This window comes from Heptranchias perlo, chromosome 16, assembly GCF_035084215.1.
Source record: "Heptranchias perlo isolate sHepPer1 chromosome 16, sHepPer1.hap1, whole genome shotgun sequence".
In the NCBI taxonomy this organism is placed as follows: domain Eukaryota; kingdom Metazoa; phylum Chordata; class Chondrichthyes; order Hexanchiformes; family Hexanchidae; genus Heptranchias; species Heptranchias perlo.
This window is the reverse complement of record NC_090340.1, coordinates 45,412,533-45,437,801: the sequence shown is the minus strand read 5'-3', so window position 1 is coordinate 45,437,801 and position 25,269 is coordinate 45,412,533. Positions and strand designations below refer to the sequence as shown.

The window sequence follows — 25,269 nt, the reverse complement described above, 5'->3', positions numbered from 1 at the left end:
GTAACAGTCATTTCTTCCTGTTCCCTTTAAGCATCTCAGCAATGTGGACAGCAGATGAAATTGCCAGTCTATGTTATGAGCACTATTGTACCAAACTACCAAAGAAGGGGCAGCCAGAGCCCGGACGAGAATGGACACTACTTGCAGCTGTGGTGAAAGTTGAGGGAAAGCTAAGCACAGAACCATGTTGTAGCAGTGAGAGCAATGATGGTGAGAAATCAGGAGACTTACTGTTGCCTATCATAGTGAATGTTTAACTGACCAGTAAATTTTAAACTTTTTGGCCAGGTGAGATTTTTGACTGGCCCAATAGATATTAAAAGTGAAGAAGCTGATTATTTTTGGAATTCTGCCAGGAAACTGCTGTTTTTAGTGATTTTCCACTGTTCATGTTCCATCGATTTCTTGACATTTATAAATAAGACAGAAAAAGAGGGGAGACAAAGCCACAAATTCCTAAGTGTTCTCAATCATCCTTTATCTCCCTTTGTATACTTCTGTAAGGAGTCGTACAACACCAGGTTATAGTCCAACAGCTTTATTTGAAATCACAAGCTTTCAGAGCTTTCCTTCCTCGTCAGGTGAGTGCAGGGTTCCATAAAGGCACAGCATATATAGTCAGAGAACAATGCCTGGTGATTCCAGATAATCTTTCCAACTGCCCGTTATCACACCTCGGCAGAAAGATAATCACAGCAATCAAAGGAGTGGATGGTGTTCAGACAGGGGAACATTACATCCAAGTCTACTGAATACACAAGCGGTCAGATCACAAAGACAGAGAGAGAGAGACACCCGAAAGGCAGAGAGAGAGAGAATAACCAGTTGTATTAAAAACAGATAACGTTTTTTTCGCTGGTGGGGTTACATGTAGCGTGACATGAACCCAAGATCCCGGTTGAGGCCGTCCTCATGGGTGCGGAACTTGGCTATCAATTTCTGCTCGACGATTTTGCGTTGTTGTGTGTCTCGAAGGCCGCCTTGGAGAACGCTTACCCGAAGATCGGAGGCTGAATGTCCTTGACTGCTGAAGTGTTCCCCGACTGGGAGGGAACCCTCCTGTCTGGCGATTGTTGTCTACCTCATACTTTGCAGGAAAGGATGCCCCGGAGCATGGTGCATCGGCGAGACCATGCAGACACTGCGACAACGGATGAACGGACACCGCACAACAATCGCCAGACAGGAGGGTTCCCTCCCAGTCGGGGAACACTTCAGCAGTCAAGGACATTCAGCCTCCGATCTTCGGGTAAGCGTTCTCCAAGGCGGCCTTCGAGACACACGACAACGCAAAATCATCGAGCAGAAATTGATAGCCAAGTTCCGCACCCATGAGGACGGCCTCAACCGGGATCTTGGGTTCATGTCACGCTACATGTAACCCCACCAGCGAAAAAAAAGTTATGTTTTTAATACAACTGGTCATTCTCTCTCTCTGCCTTTCAGGTGTCTCTCTCTCTCTCTGTCTTTGTGACCTGACCGCTTGTGTATTCAGTTGTCTTGGATGTAATGTTCCCCTGTCTGAACACCATCCACTCCTTTGATTGCTGTGATTATCTTTCTGCCGAGGTGTGATAACGGGCAGTTGGAAAGATTATCTGGAATCACCAGGCATTGTTCTCTGACTATATATGCTGTGCCTTTATGGAACCCTGCACTCACCTGTCGAAGGAGGAAAGCTCCAAAAGCTTGTGATTTCAAATAAAGCTGTTGGACTATAACCTGGTGTGGTACGACTCCTTACATTTGTCCACCCCAGTCCATCACCGGCATCTCCACATCATTTGTATACTTCCTTAGTGCATTACAACAGGAAGTTAATAATTTAATTGATCCAGTTCCAGCTCCGGAATAAGTTGCTGTATTTGGAATCCCTACTACCTACCCCATTTCCACAATGGCACTTGATATCACACTTGGCTGAAGGTTCAAAACAATTTCTTTTGTAATTTCTGTTAGTGATTTTTCATGCTGAACAACATGAAGGAAGTGAATCATGGAGCGTGGAATAAATCTTCATATTTGGAGAGGGCACGAAAGAGGAAATCCCATTTTATACCAACAGACATCTTTTGGTCGAATTATTGATGGGAGGAATTTCAGCCCAATTATAACGAGTGTTAAGATTAAGCACTCCAGATTCGAGGCAGAAAAATGCTTTTGTGTACCTTAACCCACAACCTCTTGTGTACCTTAGTTCCTCTGGCTGCACTAAAAAGACCTAATTGAGTTTCCAATACCAATCATTGTTGTAAGCTGTCTGAGTGACACTGCCAGTTTATTCCCCATTTTTGTGCTTTGGAATTGCAGCCACTGTGAACTAGGTTGAAATTGTCTAATTTAATTTCACTGGCATGGATTTGTTTGCCATCTGATATTCCTGTGCATAGCTATTGTACTGTGCTGCTTCATGCAGCCCATCTGACATTTTTCAAAACTCAACTAAATAATACTGACAATTTTGAATAACTTGTAGTCCTAAGACTTGTTTGATGTAAAGATCATGAATTTCAGTACTGAAACCCTTGTGCTGTTAGTGTAGTGATTTTCTTTAAAGGTACTGCTGTCAGGCCCAGTGCCTAAATGCATTATCTGGTGTCATACTGACCACGAAAGTCCAGGTTTGATCTCCCGTGTGTGATGAGTTAGTTAATCCTAGTTGGGGTGATGGTAAGGTACTGCAGTTGTACCCAGCAACTCTGGGTCTGGGAGGAGTTAAATCAGACAGGGTTCCTTGTTCCTATTTGCTATCCCTTGTTATAAGTGTACATGTATGGATGTCAGGTGAGGACATTCAGTGCCCCATGGTAAAAAAGCATTATGAGACTTGCTGTCTTAGATTCGTACATGAAGAATGGTCCTTGGATGAGTTTAAGTAAGGAAAAAATGTTTTGGGGGTTCGAGAACGAGGGAAAGAGTGCTAATGTCTGGCTTTATTGTCTAGCAGAATTGACATTCATGTTATGTCAACTTTGTGAAAGACATAAATCACATCATTTCACATTGTGTGATTGGCATTGGTGCTAATTTTTTTTAAACACACATTTTAATCTGAGATGCTCTGAGAAAGATCTGTATTTCTTGCAGTACCCCTGGAGGTTGTTGCAATGGGAACTGGATCAAAATGCATTGGACAGATAAGAATGAGCAAAAATGGTATGTATTTATGATTATAGTGAAATAATTGTACTTCTCCTTTGTTACAACATTTGAACACATTGTAAAGAGTGTGTCTTATTTACTAAGCTATTTTATACAGCACTGAAAATGTTTCAAATTTATTGTAGTACAGCACCTACTAAAATTAATTCAATGATAAGCTTATCCATACTCTTAAATTTCATTTAAAGAGATTTACATGTGTTGAATGATGAAGAATTTGTGTTTTATTATTTGCATATACTAATCAGGTCTAATTAAAACAATTATGCTCCTATTTTCATTTGAGATGGTTGATATAGTTCGAGCTTTCTCCCAACACCTTTTTCTTGTGTAAAAGGCTTGACAATTCTTTTCGATACGCAGATCAAGTCTCTTATGGACCGAAACTTATGTCTTTTATCTGTCATGTTTTGGTTAGCATAGCCCAGATCTAACAGTTAACCTTGGTTATGGTAAATTGACAATTGAGAGTATGCGGATGCCCACCATGTTCTCTTGTCAACTTGGCTGGCAAGAAATAATGGACCACTAAATCACTTTATACAGGTTAAACTAGTATTCTGAATTTTGTGTACAAACAAAATAATACACCGAAAAAAGATATTTGAGAGCAGCTCCCATTTTAAATGCCAGCAACTTTAAACTGTACAATTCAAAGTCTGAGCTTTCTATTTGATCACAATGATAATTTGGACTTTTTATTAGTTAAAAACATACTAAAAAACTTACACCCATTTTTCCTTGCCTTAGCTGAACCATACAACAACAATGTTCATTTGCATAGTGCTTTTTATATGCAAAGACATTCCAAAGTGCTTCATGTAGGAGAGAATGGATTGAATAGTAGTGGATGAATTAGGAGATGTGCCCAAATGTATTTTCAAAAAGGAATATTTTGAGGATATTTTAAAAGTGGGGAGGGAAGAAACGAGACAGAGGTTTAGGTCGGGTGTTTTGACGGATGAAAGATTTGCCATCATGAGAAATGCTATGAGTAGGGATACATGGAGCCCTTGAGATAGGCTGGAGGAGGTTGTAGAAGTAGGGAGGGGTGAGGTCATGTATGGATTTGTAAAAAAGATTTTGAATTCAGTGCACTGGGAGACGGTGCGCCAGTGGAAGACAGCCAGCATGGGGTGATGGGTGAAGCGGGATATAATGTGTTACAGGATTTGGGCAGTGGCAGTTTGAACAAAGTCCTCAGGGAAAAGGTCTGCTCGTCGACAATTTTCTGGGATTTCCAAGATGTGATCAAAGATGCTGAACGAAGTAATATTAATTAGCAACCTAATCCACATTGTTAGGGTCTCACACATGCCAAGGCTTAAAACATTGCATATTGGAATTTTAACTGGAATGAAATTTCCTTGATGGTTCATCCGTTAAAGATAAGTTTTGTTTTTGTCCCAACCCCCTTAGTCTGCAAACTAGCATACATTAGCATTTAAAAAACATGAAAGACTAAACAAACTTGATCTGTTCAGTTTGATCAAGCAGTGCACAACAGAAGCTGGCTGCCTTCTGACAAAACTAATGACCATATCTTAGACAATTGTGTTTTTCTCCCTTGACACCAAGACAAAAGAACTCTTAAAATGGGCCTGGAGCCAGTCTTAAAATTACATTCTGTCAATGTAAATTCATTATATAAGAAAGATATTGCACTGAACTTGCTTGAGGAATGACTGAGCTCTGGAAGTGTCATAACTCTGATTTGTTTTGTTCCCCCATCCCCACCTAAGTGAAAGCACCTGACATCTGCCTGGCACCTCCCAATTTGGAAACAACTTCCAATGAAGTGCTTAGTCTTCCTAGCACCTGTGTACAACTTTAATAAGCCTTTAATATTTCATCCAAAAATAGTCTTTTTGTGAGGGTATGAATCTCCTTCAATAATAAATAATTGACACTTTAACAGTTTCCAGTTCCCCCGCCCTAAACGTCTCCTTTTCACCATTGATCTTCAGTCCCTCCACACCTCCAGCCCCCACCAGGATGGCCTGCGGACCCTCTGCTTCTTCCTTGAACGGAGGCCCAACCAGTCCCCATCCACCACCACCCTCCTCCACCTGGCTGAACTTGTTCTTATGTTGAACAACTTCGCCTTTGACTCCACTCACTTCCTCCAAGTAAAAGATGTCGCTGCGGGAAGCCATTTGGGTCCCAGCTATGCCTACCTTTTTGTGGGATTTGTGGAACATTCCTTGTTCCAGCCCTACTCAGGTCCCCTCCCTCACCTCTTTTTCCGGTACATTGATGACTGTATCGGTGCTGCTTCTTGCTTTTGCCCCGAACTGGAAGATTTCATCAACTTTGCTTCCAATTTCTACCCTTCCCTCGCCTTCACATGGTCCATCTCTGACTCTTCCCTTCCCTTCCTCAACTTCTCTACCTCCATTTCTGGGGATAGGCTGCCAACCAATATCAGTTATAAGCCCACTGACTCCCACAGCTACCTTGATTACATTTCCTCCCACCTTGCTTCTTGTAAGGACTCTATTCCCTTCTCCCAGTTTCTCCGTCTCCGTTGCATCTTTTCTGACGATACCACTTTCCACACCAGTGCTTCCGATATGTCTTCCTTTCTCCTCAACCTAGGATTCCCCTCCAATGTAGTTGACAGGGCCCTCGACTGTGTCTGTCCTATTTCCCGCTCTTCTGCCCCCACCCCTTCCCCGCCCTCTCAGAACCATGATAGGGTCCCCCTTGCCCTCACCTTCCACCCCCAGCCTCCACATTCAACATATTATCCTCCACCATTTCTGCCACCTCCAGCACAATCCCACCACCAAACACATCTTCGCCTCCCCTCACCACCCCTTTCGGCATTCCGAAGCACTCCCTCCACGACATCCTGGCCCATTCTTCAATCACCCCCAACACCTACGCTCCTCCCACGGCACTGTCCCATGCAAGCACAGGAGATGCAAGATCTTCACCTTCTCCCTTCTCACTGTCCAGGGCCCCAAACACTCCTTCCAGGTGAAACAGCGGTTTACTTGTACTTCTTTCAATTTAGTGTACTGTATTCGCTGCTCACAATGTGATCTCCTCTACATTGGGGAGACCAAATGCAGATTGGGTGATCGCTTTGCTGAACACCTCCCTCAGTCCTCAAGTGTGACCCTGACCTGCCGGTCGCTTATCATTTTAATTCCCCGTCCCACTCCAACTCTGACCTCGGCCTCTTGCACTGTTCCAATGAAGCTCAACAGAAGTTCGAGGAACAACCACCTCATCTTTTGGAATCCTTTTACAACCTTCCGGACTCGACGTCGATTTCAATAACTTCAGACCATAACCACTGCTCCCATTTTTTTTGTTGGACTGCAGCTGCTGGTAATGGTTCAGCTGTTGCCATTTACAGCTCCTCTAGACCGATCTTTTGTTTCTTAACTTGTCCCATTACCACCCTCCTTGCCTTGTACCATCATCCCTTTTGTAATTTAATTGCTCTTGCCCTCTACCCTATCACAGACCTTCACTTTTGTTCTTTCCTCCCCACCCCTCCCTCCCTCCCCTGACTCTGTACTTGCTTAAAAACTTTATCTCTTTAACATCTTCCAGTTCTGACAAAAGGTGTTCGACCAGAAACGTTAACTCTGTTTCTTTCTCCACAGATGCTGCCTCACTTGCTGAGCTTTTCCAGCATTTTCTGTTTTTATTTCAGATTGCCAGCATCTGCAGTATTTTGCATATGAATCGCCTTCCTTTTTTGGCTGATCTGTGGGTTATACTAGCTAGAGCCAAGAGATTAGGCAAGCATCATGCTCTCTGGCTTCTGATTGCAATGCTCTGAAGTGACTGAAAGGAGGTGGGTGAGAGATTCTACCTCTAAATTTACACATCCCACCGCAGAGAAGTGTCGTTGATTCTGCTCAACGCTTCCCTACACTGATGTAGTTGAAATCAACTAGTCAGTGGTGTGTATAGTCAAGATGCAAACCCATTTCCCATAACTAGGGTCACTGCACCACTCTGCAAATGTGAACTTTTTTTTACTGATAGCCATGAACTTTGTGCGCACACAGCCTAGTCTAGTTAGTTGCAATGTATTGTGAGGGATATAGTTTTCATTTTGGCTATTTTACCCTAACGCTTCTGCCAGCTCTGTCAATGGGTATTTCCTGCTTTCCAGACCATTTTGTGTTTTAAGATTCAAAAATATGCACAGATGAAGGAGACAATTTGGCCTATATTTGGCCAAAACTTGACCTCCTCTTCGGAAATAAGGAAGGGCAGGTGACAGAAGTGTTAGTGAGGGATCACTTTGGGACCAGTGATCATAATTCCATTAGTTTTAAGATAGCTATGGAGAAGGATAGGTCTGGCCCAAAAGTTAAAATTCTAAATTGGGGAACGGCCAATTTTGATGGTATTTGACAGGAACTTTCAGAAGTTGATTGGGAGAGTCTGTTGGCAGGCAAAGGGACGTTTGGTAAGTGGGAGGCTTTCAAAAGTGTGTTAACCAGGGTTCAGGGTAAGCACATTCCTTATAAAGTGAAGGGCAAGGCTGGTAGAAGTAGGGAACCTTGGATGACTCGGGAGATTGAGGCCCTAGTCAAAAAGAAGAAGGAGGCATATGACATGCATAGACAGCTGGGATCAAGTGGATCCCTTGAAGAGTATAGAGATTGCCGGAGTAGAGTTAAGAGAGAAATCAGGAGGGCAAAAAGGGGACATGAGATTGCTTTGGCAGATAAGGCAAAGGAGAATCCAAAGAGCTTCTACAAATACATAAAGGGCAAAAGAGTAACTAGGGAGAGAGTAGGGCCTCTTAAGGATCAACAAGGTCATCTATGTGCGGAACCACAAGAGATGGGTGAGATCCTGAATGAATATTTCACATCGGTATTTACGGTTGAGAAAGGCATGGATGTTAGGGAACTTGGGGAAATAAATAGTGATGTCTTGAGGAGTGTACATATTACAGAGAGGGAGGTGCTGGACGTCTTAACGCGCATCAAGGTAGATAAATCTCCGGGACCTGATGAAATGTATCCCAGGACGTTATGGGAGGTTAGGGAGGAAATTGCGGGTCCCCTAGCAGAGATATTTGAATCATCGACAGCGACAGGTGAGGTGCCTGAAGATTGGAGGGTAGCAAATGTTGTGCCTTTGTTTAAGAAGGGCGGCAGGGAAAAGCCTGGGAACTACAGACCGGTGAGCCTGACATCTGTAGTGGGTAAGTTGTTAGAGGGTATTCTGAGGGACAGGATCTACAGGCATTTGGAGAGGCAGGGACTAATTAGGAACAGTCAGCATGGTTTTGTGAGAGGAAAATCATGTCTCACGAATTTGATTGAGTTTTTTGAAGGGGTAACCAAGAAGATAGATGAGGGCTGTGCAGTAGACGTGGTCTACATGGACTTCAGCAAAGCCTTTGACAAGGTACCGCATGGTAGGTTGTTACATAAGGTTAAATCTCATGGGATCCAAGGTGAGGTAGCCAATTGGATACAAAATTGGCTTGAAGACAGAGGGTGGTTGTAGAGGGTTGTTTTTCAAACTGGATGCCTGTGTCCAGCGGTGTGCCTCAGGGATCGGTGCTGGGTCCGCTGTTATTTGTTATTTATATTAATGATTTGGATGAGAATTTAGGAGGCATGGTTAGTAAGTTTGCAGATGACACCAAGATTGGTGGCATTGTGGACAGTGAAGAAGGTTATCGAGGATTGCAACGGGATCTTGATAAATTGGGCCAGTGGGCCGATGAATGGCAGATGGAGTTTAATTTAGATAAATGTGAGGTGATGCATTTTGGTAGATCGAATCGGGCCAGGACCTACTCCGTTAATGGTAGGGCGCTGGGGAGAGTTATAGAACAAAGAGATCTAGGAGTACAGGTTCATAGCTCCTTGAAAGTGGAGTTACAGGTGGATAGGGTGGTGAAGAAGGCATTCAGCATGCTTGGTTTCATTGGTCAGAACATTGAATGCAGGAGTTGGGATGTCTTGTTGAAGTTGTACAGGGCATTGGTGAGGCCACACTTGGAGTACTGTGTACAGTTCTGGTCACCCTATTATAGAAAGGATATTATTAAACTAGAAAGAGTGCAGAAAAGATTTACTAGGATGCTACCGGGACTTGATGGTTTGACTTATAGGGAGAGGTTAGACAGACTGGGACTTTTTTCCCTGGAGAGTAGGAGGTTAAGGGGTGATCTTATAGAAGTCTATAAAATAATGAGGGGCATAGATAAGGTAGATAGTCAAAATCTTTTCCCAAAGGTAGGGGAGTCTATAACGAGGGGGCATAGATTTAAGGTGAGAGGGGAGAGATACAAAAGGGTCCAGAGGGGCAATTTTTTCACTCAAAGGGTGGTGAGTGTCTGGAACGAGCTGCCAGAGGCAGTAGTGGAGGCGGGTACAATTTTGTCTTTTAAAAAGCATTTGGACAGTTACATGGGTAAGATGGGTATAGAGGGATATGGGCCAAGTGCAGGAAATTGGGACTAGCTTAGTGGTATAAACTGGGCGACATGGACATGTTGGGCCGAAGGGCCCGTTTCCATGTTGTAACTTCTATGATTCTATGATTCTATATGGCTTATGCTTCCAAAGAATCTTGAAGACTGTCTATCAATGATTGTCTATCATTTAACTGCTTTTTAAATTAATCTAGAGTTTGTGCCTCCATTATTCTACCTGAAAGACCATTTCAGGTATTAATCTTTCTCTGTATGAAGGAGTGCTTCCTGATATCAGCTCTGAACTTGTCTTTTGCCAATTTATACCTTTACTCCTTATCCTGCAGCCTTAGTTTAACTGACTTTCACAATTGGCTTTCCATCTTCCATATCTCTATCAAGTCCCTTCTTTCAGGGCTGAAGAGACAGCCAAAGAACTCAGTGGGGGTAATTTTAACCCCCAAGAACGGGTGAGTTGGGGACAGGTGGGAGTTGAAAATAGTTGTTTTTTGAGTTGCAACTGCAGCCTGGCTCCACTTCTGGGTTTAACGTGGGTGCGTAAAATACAGGCTTCCCACTGGGAATGCAAAGTCCTAAAATTTTGCAGTTAGGACCTCAAAAAAACTATTTTCAACCCTCACACCCCCAACCCACCCGTTCTTGGGGGTTAAAATTACCCCCAATGTCTTTCTGTTAGACTTGACTGCCCTTCCCTCTCCCACCCAGAGTAAATTGTGCTTCAAGATATATTGAAAAGTTCAAGTCTCAAAAGAATGATAGAAGGCTTCAATACTACCTTGGTTACAAGTAAGCAATATGCACATCTATCTATATCGATTATTAAGAATCTGTGTAGAGCACGTGATTCCAGTCCACAAACTTTATTTCCAATGGTCATGATTTTTAGTCACACGCAATTGCAGTGCCACTGAGCATAAAAAATACACTAATCATATATATTGTATGTCTACGTTGATATTAAACTACTAGTTCATTTCCCAGGGCATTGCTTGCAGGTGGTCTCCTATTGGGTCGGGACCTGGTAAGGTGATGGGTATTTTAGTTTCCTTAGGCTACAAGATTCTGACCTCGTGTGAATGAGATACTTAGGGGTGAGGAAGTGTGTATGTCAGTGACATATACTGAAGACTGTGAGGTCTTTAAGTACCTTCTGAAAGGCATTTGCTCCACTTGTTTCTGGTTGTACAGTGTAGACTTCTTACTGAATCTCTACGGGTTGAAGCCTACATTCCCAGTGGCAAGGCTATTGGGGGTGTGTTTGAGTGTCACTATCTGTTTCCCTCTCCTCCCTCGCTACAACAGGAAATCTCTCCTTCTCCTCCTCTCTGCCAATCCTCCCCACAAAAGGTTCTGCCTTGCTCTGTAGAAGAGCTCCTCTATTTTCTGCCCCTCAAAGGAGTTTCTCTTTTTTTAACTTCCTTATCCCCTCTCCCAAGAGCCCATGGCAGGACAGGTGCCTAGAGCAGAGCCTAATCACTGGAGTGGCAAGGAGTGGGCTGAGGCAGGGAGCAGCAAATCCCATGAATGGGGAGAGGAAAAGAAGGGGGCTCCCTGTGTCAGGAGGGGATCACTAGCACAAGTAAAGGTAGGAATGGAGCACTTAGTAAGCTCAGGAGCGAATGGCAGGTCAGGCTTTGAAATTGGAATGGAAAGTAAAGCAGGAGACATGGATTGGCAGGCTACAGAGAAAGTTGTGTCTAATGGATGCACCATTTTGGATCTTATTAAATCTGCTCAGCAGATTTTTAATTCCAACCAATCAGAAAAGAGTGTCTGACCAGTTGACTCAGACTAGTGGTAACATGATGTCCAAAGGTTAATCAAAGCATTCAAAACTGATGGACAGATTCGCATTTTTTATACAAAAAATATATTGATTTGTGCTGCATTGTTCCCCCCACATCAATTTTCATATTTTCTCTAAATATTTTCTAGGTGATGTAGTTAATGACAGCCACGCTGAAGTGACTGCACGACGTGGGTTCCTGAGGTGAGAATTCTAGCAGCAGAATGTCCATAAAGGAAATAAAGCCTGTACTGAGTTCTTTGTCAGTTATCCTATTTATAGTTTTATTATACTAGGAAAATGAATGTACCTGTTACATTTACAGGGGAAAAAGTCTAGAGATTGCCCTTGTATTTTAAACAAAAACCTTGATTTGTTTTTATAAATGCTAAATCTTTACCTGAATGGACACCTGTCAGATCAGGTGGTGTCCTCACTGGTAGACTGATGGAAAGGCATCGAGAGTGGATCTGTTGAATGCAGTGGGATTCATCTCGGGCAGTACTGAGGCAGTGCTGCATTGTCAGAGGTGCTGTTCTTGGGACGTTGGCTTAATGTTGGGTCCTATCTACCTGTTCGATATTCAGATGAGCGTTACAAATCTAATGGTATTATTTGAAGAATAGGGCGTTCTTCCAGTGATCTAACGAGTATTCCTATCTCAACCAACACTACCAAAAAATAAGCAGATTAACTGGGTCGTTCATCTTATTGTTTGTGGGATCTTGCTGTGCATGAACATGTCTGCCTTGTTTGCCTAGATAACAATAACTGCACTTCAAACTAATTCATTGTATCTGAAGAGTTTTGAAGCATTTTTAAGAGATGTGATTAAGTGCTGCATAAATACATATGTCTGTCTTTCATGACATTGGACAGTCCAAAAAGCCGATCTGGAGCCACTCACAGTGGAAACTGTTTCTGGCATTTGGTCAGGTAGTTCAAGGGTCATCTCTTGGGCCACTCTGTGGTTTCAACTTCTGTTGCATTCAATGGAGGCTTTCTTGGATGCCACTTCATCAATGACTTGATGAAACGTCCCAGCAATAAGGAAGAAACACAATCTAGATGTGCTAACAAGTTTCAATGATGGTAAATGTTGAAGTTTGCATTGTACATTTTCAATTTGGAATTTCATCAATTGAGGGGTGTGACTGGGTATGGTCTACTTTGTTTTGAATTATAAGATAGTGGTATTATACATTTCTTTCTTTATTCTTTAATTGCATAAATGTAGGCAATAGGCAAATGATTTTTCTGACCCGGCTAATGTTAAAATGAAAGCTTTCTTTTGTCCTTCAATCAGCAGTTGAGGATCAGGTTGTTGGTAAGAAAGCAAGACTTAGAGCCATCTATTTCCACTTATGCAGGTCTTGACAAGACACAACCACCAGTGATTGAGAGGTAGAGCAGGTGACCTATTCTCAGGCCTCCCCTCATGCAGTTCTATGACCAAGCATCAGGCTTCACATGGGAACAGTCTGACAGTTGCTCTACAAATTCTCTTCCCTTCTTCTATGCACTTTCCTCCCTCCCCAGCCTGCAATCTTCCATTCAGCATATATGCATGACATCAAGGCTGATTATATGAAGTTGCTCTTGCATCTTTCCAGTCCCTGGTACTGTGCGTTGCTGCTGCAGTGCACCATGCCACTATATCATCAAAGGACTTCCATTTGTTTACTGAAATCTACTGAAGGATGTGGCAAAGGGAAGAAATGAAAAGGCTTGAAACTCTGCAAGTATAAGTTAATAAGGGTACTACATTCATCTACTATTTGAAAACTTTGGTGTTAGCCACATACTGGTACCAGATGTTAATCATACATAAAAATAAGAAATAGCCAAATAAGCATGTTATTTGCTATTATAAATTTCCATTTCTTTCTTTGTATTACAGGTACTTATATTATCAACTGAAAGAGGCATTTAAAGATAAAAATAGCATCTTCATTGCAGGCAGACACAAAGCAAAATGGATTCTGAAGCCAGGCATCTCCTTTGTATTATTTATAAGCCACACTCCATGTGAGTAAAACTAATTAATTATAGCACAGCTTTTGGTTATTTGAATTTCTAACACGGGGAAAATTTTAAAGCTGTTTGGGGGAAAAATGTGGAAATTTGAAACAAATCTGCTTCGTTACAGAAATATGCAACTCACTTAACTGTGCTGAGGTTGTGGATTCATCCCACTTTGTATTCTGTGATTCACAATCATCCAGTCACCTGTTCAGTTTTTCCACTGATCAAGTTTGCTACTGAGTATGTGGTGTTGCAGGAGTTGAGATGGAAAGCCCAACATCATTCCATTCATTTTCATCCCACCTGCTAACAGATTATTGGGATACTGTTGGCATTTTGTAAACTGAACTCCGTAGCCTAATGGTTCTTACATTGGTTCAAACAGAATGTTTGGATGTGGATGTCAATGAAAGAGTTAGGATGAAGCTTATGGAGGCAGTCTGGTAGCTCAAGTAGTCAGATCCTAGGTCCTAACTAGAAGGTCATGAGTTTGGGTCCCAAACTTGCAATCGTTGATTGGGTAATTTTTGCTAATTGTCCATGCTACACATTTTTGTTAGGCAAGGGTATTAAGAGTTATGGAACCAAGGTGAATAGATGGAGTTAAGATACAGATCAGCCATGATCTAATCAAATGGTGGAACAGACTTGAGGGGCTGAATGGCTTACTCCTGTTTCTATCAAATACTCATCTATCAGGCATCAAGAAAATGCACACTTTTTTTGAAATATCTGTCTGATGTAGAACAGGGTATGTCACCTTGTGGTGCTCATGCAGTCCACTTTATTCCTAATCTAGTAGGAAGATGTGTAGGTGGCCTTGTGTGATTCTTAGTCTAACAAGGAGCATAGGCATAGCTGGAACATTGTTTCATGACTATACCATCATGAAGCAAATGCTGTATCGTTGAAACCATTGCTCTTGGTCAAAATTTGCATTACAGGAATTCTTTCAGATTGTTTCCTTAGGCCTAAACCCTGAGCCAATGGGTTATTTAAACTGAATAAAGTGGTCGATGTCCACCCATGCCCAAAAATATAATTCACAAAGCTGATCCAGTACCCGCCACTTACACTGTCCACGCTTATCAAGGGCAGCTGCATATGTCTGACAAATAGGGCTAACCATTTGGCAGTATCATAGGAGTCAATTACAAAGGTGCCGCTTATAACGTAACGACGCTTCTAGCGCCAGCTATTTCAGGCAGTTCAATAAGTTCTTCGCACCTCATTATCGTATTTGTATTTACATCGCACCATGGTCATTCTGTGTCCGTATCTGTTTAAGCCCATGATTTAGCTCATTGTTTACATTCATCTGTTCTGAACTGGAATCCCACTAATGGCTCAGTTACCAGTAACGGCTGCAGAGATTTAAAAAATCCTGTCCCTCCTGGTTTTCCTGCATTTTACTAACTCCCAATTCTTCAGTCGGTAATTTGGGAACATTGGAAAACTCTTGGTTTAAATCTCAGACAAACCATTTGTTGGTACCAATTGTAATTGGTGCAGACAGTAGAGAATTGTAATCCAGTCAGCCGTTTGTTATCTTCTCTGTTCCTGTTCTCTCTCGGTGTCTGTAAAATATGATACACTGTCCAATGCTTATAGCGAGCTAATCGCATTAACGCCAACACGCCCGATATAAGTGGTGGGGACTATATTGTATTTCACAAGATTAATAAGGAAGTCCATTTGATCTATCCTAACATATACATCCAGGATGAACCTAGAGTCTTTCACCTGCCACTATCACAGCAGCCAGCTGTTTCTTAAATGTTGTCGTCACTGCTTCATCTGGCAGTTACTTTTGATTTGTTTTATACTTTGAACTTGAAAACTGAAGAAAAACAAATTTCTCAGTCCTCAGTATGCGTATTCAATAATTTTAGCCCCATCAAATTAAAACTGGAAACTATTAGCAAATATGATACTGGATATCAACTGGATATGGTCAATGGTAAGTACATAGTGATTTAGAGATGCATTAGCCAATGTTTGATTTTGTAGTAATTCTATCAGATTTGTTCTGAGGTCCCTGAGCTCTGAGTATTTAATCCTCTGAGGCTGTGAAGACTAATGACAATTAAAAGCTCTTAAGTGATTTGAATAGAAACCTTTATCTGTTGCTTTTTGCAGGTGGTGATGCTTCTATTATCCCAATGGCAGAAAATGAGAACAAACCCTGCCCGAAAGTGAGAGCAGTGGAGGCTGGTGAGCAGAGACATATCACTGTTCAAGATAATAAAAGCACTGAAGATGTACATTTAATAAATAATGAAGAGTACATACAGGACAAAAAACGGAAATGTGATAAAAGTGCCACAGAGGTTCCTGAAAAAAGAGTAAAAAGGGTTGATGGAAGTGGAGACTTTGTGTCTGGAGGTAGCAGTGTTCCTGAAAGAAAACCCAATCATCAGTCTGCAAGAGGTAGTATTGATGTCAGGTTTGATGACAATCACATTTGTGCAGCAGAAACAATGCATATTAGCAGCCAAGATACTGCTATATCTCAAAATGCAGTTGCATTGGACACAGATGAAACCAGGCAGATGCAAATCAAAGTTTCAGACACGTACCGAACCGGAGCTAAATGTGTACCAGGTGGCTTTCAAGATCCCCATAAGCCTGGAGTTAACTACCATTGTGTGGAATCATTGAGGGTGAAGCCAGGGAGAGGTGACAGGACATTATCGATGTCCTGTAGTGATAAACTTGCTCGTTGGAACATTCTTGGCTGTCAAGGAGCACTTCTCATGCATTTCTTCGAGGAGCCTGTGTATTTCTCTTCCATTGTAGTGGGACAGTGTCCATATAGTGAGGAGGTCATGAGGAGAGCTATAATGGATAGGTAACAACATGACGATACTTCTGTAAAGCATATAAAAAGTATTTTGGCCAGTCTGAAGAAGTGGTACTATAGTCTACTCCAAATAATTTGAAATGGTTAATTGAAGTGATCTAATAATTTAATTTGTAGCACTTACTCGATAATTCAAATTTTTAAGCACAAAAATTGACTGAATTATCTCGAGTAAACTACATACAGCATTTAGCTCCAAATTTGGCTGTATTCAGTCAAGTGTGATGAATTGTACTCTTTTTTTTTAGCAGGGCTGGTATGTTGAGTATTTCTTTCTCTGTATTGAGGCTTGCTCCTGTTTACTAATTTCAGTGTACTTTTCATGTTACAAATCACAGTGGAGTCTATAACTTATTTGCCTGTCATCCCAGCCAAGTAGGATTGCATCATGACTGAAATAGGAAATACAATCAATCATTAAAAAAACTGGAGAGTAAAGATTAATATCAAGACTAAGTAAATTGTGGGTCTGGGAGACTACTTTTATTTTTGCTGCCTTGTTTCGAATCTAGGCCAAATAGATGGAATGAAAGTCTCCTTTCTCTAAGTTTGGTAAAGATCCAGAACTGAACTGGTTTGGCTGTCTCAATTCTTTCCCAGTGGATATGAGTCAACAACACATAACTGCCTTCTATTTTGGTGCATTTGAGTTTAATTTGCACCCTGAAAAGCTATGAGATTACTGGCAGTGAGAAATTGTAATATTTTTGTAGCCGTGCTGTGCTCTTTTCAGTTTTGTCTACAGATCCGTGGTTACGGTAATATAAATTATGGCCTCTTCATATCTGATCCGAACTACACCTTCACTGTAGTGCAGCAGCTCTCTTGTATTGATGTACTTGGAAGATACTGGTTAACTTTGCATCAAAAGATTTAACAGAAATCTTTCCCGAATTGGCTGCTGTAAGCATACGGCATACATGGCAAGAAACTCGGGGAAAAGCTGGGACTGCCTCAGAGAAAAGTGTAGCAGTGTGGAGAAGGGGGTACAAAGCTAATTTGGAGCTCACCCAAATATATGGAATGATATACGTGTTATAAGAATAGGCAGTTTGAGAAGTGGAAAGTTACAGAAGTAGGCAATTAGGTTTTTTTTTAGTGATAGCTTCTCCCAGGTACAAATATTAATTAGGTTAAGACTAATGGGCATTTCTTGCCTCTGCTAAATGAGACCATAAACAATGATTTCCATGCTGTGCAGGAAGGGAATCTCTTTGCCTTATTTCACTCTGCTGCATTGGCTTCACATGCTACTGCCTAAATTAGTGCTTGCAGAGCACCACAGAGGAGACTTGTAATCAAAGCTATAATAAAAAAGGGAAGAATTATGGGTAAATTTGTATCTGTAATTTTGCTTAACCTGTAGTTACTTTCCACTTGAATTAGCTGACACACGAATATTAGCATTGTGGCAACACACGCTCCTAGCTTCTGTCCTTATTTAATACTAACAATCATAAATTGTAATTTTTGTGTTTCAGTATTGAGTTAGATATACAATGATAGTATTAGTGAAAGCATAACCTAATTAATATTTTAGCTTACCACCATCTGTAATCCTTTGTGCATTACTGAGATACTGTGTTTGTGCTTCCTGTTTGCACTTTCTGTGTCATCTAGTTTGTGGCAGTTGCCATAGTCAGATCATTGGCAACAGAAACACTTCAATTATTTGGACTGGAAAAGGAAAAAGATAGTAAATACATTTTTGTAACCCACTGAAATTAATAGAGCTGTATTTGTTTTACAATGAGATGCACACAAATTTTACACTTTTACAGAATCAGTTTGAGACTTGTTAAAGTATTGGTAAAATGTCTTTACTAAGACTAAAAGTTTAAAAAAAGCAGATAAAACTCATGTATTTTGCTTCAATCTTGAAGAGGAATCTAATTCACCCACATCGTTTGGTATTTGTGAATTATGTAACCTTTCTCATGTATTGAAGTTGAAAAATAAACAAGCTAGGAATCAGTTACACTCTACAGTGAAGCATTCTGTTACAAGTTAAAAGAGATAGCCAGATAAATTTCTTCAGAGATTCTCTTTGTTGAACCTTCTCTGCACACTTTATGAAATTTTTTCAAGGATTAAGGGAATAAGGTTTAAAATTGAATCTTTATCTGCAAATTACAAAAAACAATTACTTTCATTTAAGTTATTTTAATTCTCAGGAATGGTGACGTCTTTCCAGGCTGAAGTTAATGTTGCCCAATAACTAGAATACTATGGGATGTGGGACAATGTTCAGAATTCATTCTTCATTCACCTCTTGAATGACCTTTGACTGCCTTGACTCTGTTGTAGCATGCTCGCCTCTGAGTTCAAGCCCCACTCCAGTGACTTGAGCATATAACCCATGCTGATACTTCAATACAGTACTGAGGGAATGCTGCACCATTGAAGGTGTTGTCGTTCAGATGAGATGTTAAATCAATGCCCAATCTGCCCTCTATAGTGAATGTAAAAGATTCAGTGGTACTATTTGAAGAGCCGGGGGGTCCTCTCGGTGACCTGATCAACATTTATACTTCTTTCAGCATCACCACAATATATTATCTGGTCATTTATCTCATTGCTCTTCGTGTAACTTTGCTGTGCGCAAATTGGCTGCTATGTTTCCCTACATTACAACAGTGACTATGCTTCAAAAAGTAAGTAATTGGTTGTGAAGCGCTTCGGGACATCCTGAAGCTGTGTAATGAGCTATATAAATGCAGGTTTGTTCTTTCTCAGTGCAGAAATGGGTGCCATTTTCCCTAACCTCTTGAATGTTCCTTTCCTACTCTGTACGAATGATGACAGTTGCACTAGGACAAAATTCTGTTGCTGTCCTCTTGCATGGCTTTGGTGAAGTATTTAGCCAGTTAACAACAGCTCTGAACCTGAAGTGTGCAAACCATTAAGCATTCGGAAGCTGCAACATGGCTATATTATGTTTCATCAGCCTGCCAATTAATGGCTTAATAGCTGCTTTACTTATGTCTTGAATCTGTGTTGGGAACTGGGAATATCTGTCTGCACCAGACTGTTATTTTTGTAGCTTATTGAACTGCTGGTTCTGGTTGACATTAGAATCGCAAAATTACCAACACCCTCCAAAAAAAAATTTGTAATTATAGAGCTAATTTTATATTATGAAGAGTAGCCTTAAATTTTACTATGTGTAACAATCCTGGGTAGGTTAACTTCTCATTCTGTTGTAACAAAATCTTGTTTGTTCGCCAGTAAAATGTAATCAAAGTAATTTTAAAATGCATGAAAACTGAGTTGTATGTGCTCCACTCAGTGTTACCATATATTTAAATATAATCACTTGATCTCTGACAAAGTGACAAGCAAAGGTCCTATATCCAAAGGAAACATTCTCAGTTACTACTCATTTCCCCTTGTGTTCCAACAGATGTCGCCACATTACCTCACTCCCAAAAGAATTCAGAGTTCAAGATGTAATGCTGCTACAGTCACAGTTGGAGTTTGTGCACAGTCGCCGTTCAGCACAAAGTAGCTATGATCCCAGCAAAGGGAAACTTGTACCTTGTGCAGCAGGTACTGAGATACAATTTAAAAAAAAAACATTTTTACAGATGTTATTCAGAACCTCAAACTTGGTGTTTGTCTTTGAAACATTAACCTTTTAAAGACTGCAGCATTTTTGCAATGCATTTAAAAGTACAAAACTTGAATACCTCTCAAACAGTAAAGAATCATGTTTATTTGCTATGATTAATTATATTCCACATTATCTCTTCAGAACATAGTTTCAGGCAAAAAATATTTGGTAAAGCATTTCTAAATGCTGACAGCAATAAGTATGAGCCAGCCTGTTAATTATAAAATGATTAGGAAAAAAACTTGCATTGATAAAGTGCATTTCATGTCCTTATGCTATCTCAAAACACTTCACACTCAATGAATTTCCTTTGAAGTGTAGTTACTGTTGTAATATAGGCAAACTGCTGTAATTATTGCCTCTTTATAAAGATTGTTATTAAAGGCAACCCTGTATCATAAAGGACCTAATACTGTTGCCATCAGGCACCTAAACTCTCTGAGTAGGAGTAAAGCTAGTTGCTTCCATGAAAGGTGTCACGAGTAGTAAAGTCATATATCTCCCATTGTTGGCACTTGTCATCGGGTGCTCACCTTATGACTGGTGAAATCACAAATATGATTGTAATAAAAAAAAAATTGTACACACTCAGTTTTCCTACCTGCAGTATAAGCAGGGAAGATTAAGCAGAAAAACTATCAAATTAATTATGAAAGAGCTACCCTTCAAAGGAACTTAATGTTTACCCCATTCAAGAAGCTTTTACTGTCTGCGTAAAATATGTTTTATACAGTGTGTTTGCGGATTTATAAATATGTGTAAGGTTTGTTTTGTCAACATGCTGATTCAAAAGTGGGTATATTTCCTGGAGTTAGCTTCTGTTTCATGATGTGCACTGCGCCCACAGTATGAACATTAAAGCAGTATGTTATCATGGGGGTGGGGGGGGTGGTGGTGGAAGAGGCGAAGAAATGCTTTTGATGTGAAGTACTCTCTCCCACTCAATATGGTTGCAGAAAAAAAGAGTTCTAACTATGAGGAGAAATCTTTTTTGACAACTTGCATTTATATGGTGCCTTTTAATGTAGGAAAATATCCCACAGGATGCCTCACAGGAGTGTAATCAGACAAAAATTGACAACGAGCCAAAGGAGGAGATATTGGGAGTGATGATTAAAAGCTACCTCTTTAACTAAGCTTTTAAGGAGAGTCTTAAAGGAGGAGAGGTGAAGAGGCAGAGAAATTTAGGAAACAAATTTCAGAGCTTAGAGCCTAGACAACTGAAGGCATGGCTACAAATAATGGGGTGAAAGGAGTGGGGAGTGTCCTGATTATTGCTGAAGTTTTAAATTACTAATGATTCTGAGAGTAGCATCCAGTATGACAGCGATGAAAGCTGCTGGATGACAGATGTAGAATCACAGAAATTACAGCACAGAAGGAGGTCACTCAGCTCTTCATGGCTGTGCTAGTGCCAGCTCTTCAACTGGAACTGGTGCATAGTTCTACTTTGTGTCAGCCCCAGCTCATCAACCTTGAGACTTGACATAGCAGCAAGAGGAGGAAAGTAAAGGTTTCTTCTTACAGATTGTTCCCTTTAATCAAAAACATAGAAGCTTTGATCATAAATTCCCATATTTCCTTTTCAGAATGCAACATTTTAATCTTAGTCTATGATTTTTTTTTAAGGCAAGGCAATTTACTGTGCGCACTTCAACTATTTGATGCAACTCTTGATGAACTCAATAGATAGTAAATTGTATGTACATAATAAATATAGTTAATGACAATATATTCGTAAAGTAATGACTGTGATGCTTTTAAGCAGAAGTAATTGTTTTTAATCCCATACAGCAATAAGTTGGTGTGCTGTTCCGCACCAGCCACTGAATGTCTCTGTAAATGGCTATAAGCAAGGAGCAACAAAAAAGATCCTTGGAACCCCACAAGCCAGGTACAGAATTATGCATTTTTAATTAGATAGCATATCCTTTGTGTACATCTGAATTTCTTGACATTTGTGCATGGTGTATTTTATATGTACAAATATATATTACGAATCTATTTAAATTTATGGTTTGCACCGAATTAAAGCATTTCAAATTAGTGATTTCATATTATGTAGGGTATTCTGGATTGCTTTGTGTATAGAGCACAATGGAGGATAACAGGGTGGTAGACTTGGCAGATAGATGTCAGATGAAATTTAATGCAGAGAAATGTGAAGTGATAAATTTTGGTAAGAACAACAACAAATTGCATTTAACGCCTTTAACGTTGAAAAAGTCCCAAAATTCTTCTTGGAGACATAAGCAGACAAAATTGAATGCCAAGTCAAGGAGGGGTGAGCAAAGGCTTGATCAAAGAGATGGATTTTAAGGAGGGTCTTTTAGGAGGAAAGGCAGGTGGATGGGTTTAGGGAGCGAAATCCAAAGTGTGGGGCCTAGGCTATAGGTTGGCAGTTCAGCTGGGTCGAATAGGACAACGAGGTTGCGAACAGTCTGGTTCAAACTGAGACCGTGGCCACGGAGGGGGATGGAATCAGTGGCAAGGCTACAGAATTTGTGATAATAAGGATAATATATATTGAATAGTAAAACTTTAAAAGTTAGAGGGGCAAAGAGACGATTCCGATGCGCACACACTCATAGAGCAGATTGATCACTGAGCTGCAGCCAGATCGCAGGGGCAGTCAAGCAATGGGAATGGATCATTTTGCCCTCTCTCAGGATGATAGCATGTCTGCATCCTCACCACTGCCTCAACCAGTGCCCACTCTGATGCCGGGAAGCCAGCTGGGCCAGACTGCCATGGCAGCTGTCAACTTTCTGTAGTTTGCATCTGTGCTCTCTCAGGCCCAAGTTCCTACAGGTCGCAGATCATGAGCTCTCAAGAGCCCATGACTACCGCAGCAGTATTCCGTCTCCTATGCTGAGTCCACTGTGAGAGTATCTCATAGGAGCACTCGACTAGATAAGAGAGCAGTTAAGATAGGCACAATTGACTCATATTAGGGTGATAATTAGTGTGTAAGTACTTGAGTAAGTTAAATCAGAGAGCGTTTCTGAAGTTAGTTGACATTTAAAGGAGCCCGCCGGGTGACGTTGGTACAGATAATGACACCCTGCACTTGGGGGGAAGATGGAATTCTCTGCAAACAAGCCCCGGAGTTCCAACTTGCTGCTTCTGGTTGTCAATTTGGGGAAAGTGATGAAAATATTTGCTCTAGCAAACATCTGCTTAATGCAAGCATAAACTGCAGACTGACTGAAGTTGCTGAAATCCTGTGGCTGCCAGTAAGGAGTCGGAGGTAAAGAAGTTCAAGGCTGCAATGACCTTGACTGCATCAGGCTAGCAAGTAGAGACAAAGTGGCGTCTCTACTACCAATAAACCTGGTGCTCTTTACAATGTAGTAAATTTGCTTTTTTATTTGCAGGTGTAGAATCTGCAAGGCTGAGCTTTTCATTGCATTCAGAGAACTTCTCACTTTCCTTTCTGAAGACAATCACCCAATATCCCTTCGGTAGGTCATAACTTTAGCATCAACGGGTATAGAAGTAGTTATAAAACAGAATGAAATGTAGCTGCCATCCAAGCAAATTTTTATTTGAATGTATTCAGTAGAGGATTGTTTAACAAAGAAAGCTGTAGCTTTTATTCCCTTATAAACATTACAAAATAAAGCATTAGGTACATTAAAAGATTACTTTGTGAGTATACCACACCTGCAATAGTATTCCGAATTTTGAATTCCGTTTTGTGAGCGGGCAGCAGCGCTAACTAGGCTTATTTATCTTTCATGTGTTAGCTAAAGGCACACAGATGTAACATCTTATAAATGTTTAATGTTGAAAGGTAAGTATACAATTAATATCTTCCACAAAAATTCTCTCTGGAAAGATTCTAGCTTTCTCTTAGAAGTGATTTATTTAAGTGTCATCTTTGGGTGGGCAGATTTCTCCATATATCTCAGTAAGTATGTAACTTTAGGCCTTTCACTTTCCCAGCAGGTCTCCCACTCCATATTGATCTCTAGAATGTATGCTCCCTTGCAAACACTGTTCCTATCCGCAACCTTATCCTGGATAAGTCTGTTGATATTCTGCACTAAAACCTGGCTGATGGACAGTCACTCCTTTCCTCAAACAGCCATAGATGCAGACTAGTTCGTATCACCAGGTCCCATCTCAACTTATCCTTCTACGCTCTGAAGTTGTTTGAAATTACACTCTTACACTCCTCTTACCTCTCCTTCAAAGTCCTTGTTGTCTGCTATTCTCCCAAACAACATGCCGATTTCTTCAACAAAATTTCTTGTCTCCTCTTAGCCTTTGCACCTAGCGGTGAATCATTCTCGGTGACTTCAATCGCTATCTAAATTTCTTTTGCCCCAATCTTTTGATTTCTCCACCCTCCTATCTTCTCTCAGCCTTTCACCCCCTTGAAAGGATATCAAGGGATATCGGGTTCAGGCAGGAAAGTGGAGTTGAGGTCGAAGATCAGCCATGATCTTACTGAATGGCGGAGCAGGCTCAAGGGGCCGTATGGCCTATTCCTGCTCCTATTTCTTATGTTCTTATTGACATTGTTAGCTATGAGGCTTTGATTGTTGCCAAGGCCATTTTTCTCAGTCCATTACTGTTCACTTTTCTGTGGCACCTCCAACTCCACTTCACTTTATGCATCTAGAAATAGTGCTTCCCCCACCACTCTCCCCAATTCCCTCACCAACACATTCTCTAACTCCCAATTGCCTCTTTCATGATACTTCTGCCTCTATCAATCTGCTGAACAGTTCCTTTGCTTCTTGTTTGACACCCTTGTCCTCACCAAGTCACTTAGTCTCTCATCCCTGCTGTTCTCCTGGTGCAAATCCCACCTGCGCACCCTCAAGTCAGAGATCCACGGGCTCGGACGTGCAGCGGGCACACGACTTGCCTGGTCGCCCATTGGCAGATCTGGCTTGACCATGTTGAAGTATACATTACCAAATCATGTTCCCTTTCCATGATCACATGAAAGGGTAAAGATAATCCTAGACTCCCCTTTGCAACAACCAACTATCCCTCTGCATCCCTTCCACCCTCATCTTCAAAGCCAGACATTTTGTCTTAAAGACTGATCCTCCTCCAACTAAGCATTCGGAAAATAACTAAGCCATGTGATTTGGCTCCTGCCAAAATCTCCATACCTTTTGTTCTGACTCCCCTCCCGGCTGTTGGCTTAGACTGACTCAAATGGTACGCAACTTTGGTGTCCCAGAGCCGAGTTTCAAATTTCAAGTTCATCACCAGAACTGTTTACTTCCACCTCTGCAATACTGCTTGCTTCCACCCCTACCTCGTCCTACCTTCGCCGAAACCGTCATTCGTATTTTTCTTGCCTCCATAATCAGCTTCTCCAAAGCCCTCCTCACTGGCCTTTCAAGCTCCACCTTACACAAACTCCA

The 25,269-nt window shown here is 41.1% G+C and overlaps 1 protein-coding gene across 2 annotated transcripts in view; it reads left to right on the top strand.

Moving 5' to 3' along the window:
* The window catches only part of adat1 (adenosine deaminase tRNA specific 1), a 40,903-nt gene that overhangs the window by 5,063 nt on the left and 10,571 nt on the right, over positions 1-25,269 (top strand). For both annotated transcript variants that reach the window (XM_067998068.1, XM_067998069.1), the window contains exons 2-9: positions 32-210; positions 3,088-3,156; positions 11,528-11,582; positions 13,279-13,406; positions 15,543-16,254; positions 19,670-19,815; positions 21,674-21,773; positions 23,257-23,343. In XM_067998068.1, the coding sequence (XP_067854169.1) occupies positions 32-210; positions 3,088-3,156; positions 11,528-11,582; positions 13,279-13,406; positions 15,543-16,254; positions 19,670-19,815; positions 21,674-21,773; positions 23,257-23,343 (1,476 nt within the window). The remainder of the gene's footprint in view (positions 1-31; positions 211-3,087; positions 3,157-11,527; positions 11,583-13,278; positions 13,407-15,542; positions 16,255-19,669; positions 19,816-21,673; positions 21,774-23,256; positions 23,344-25,269) is intronic.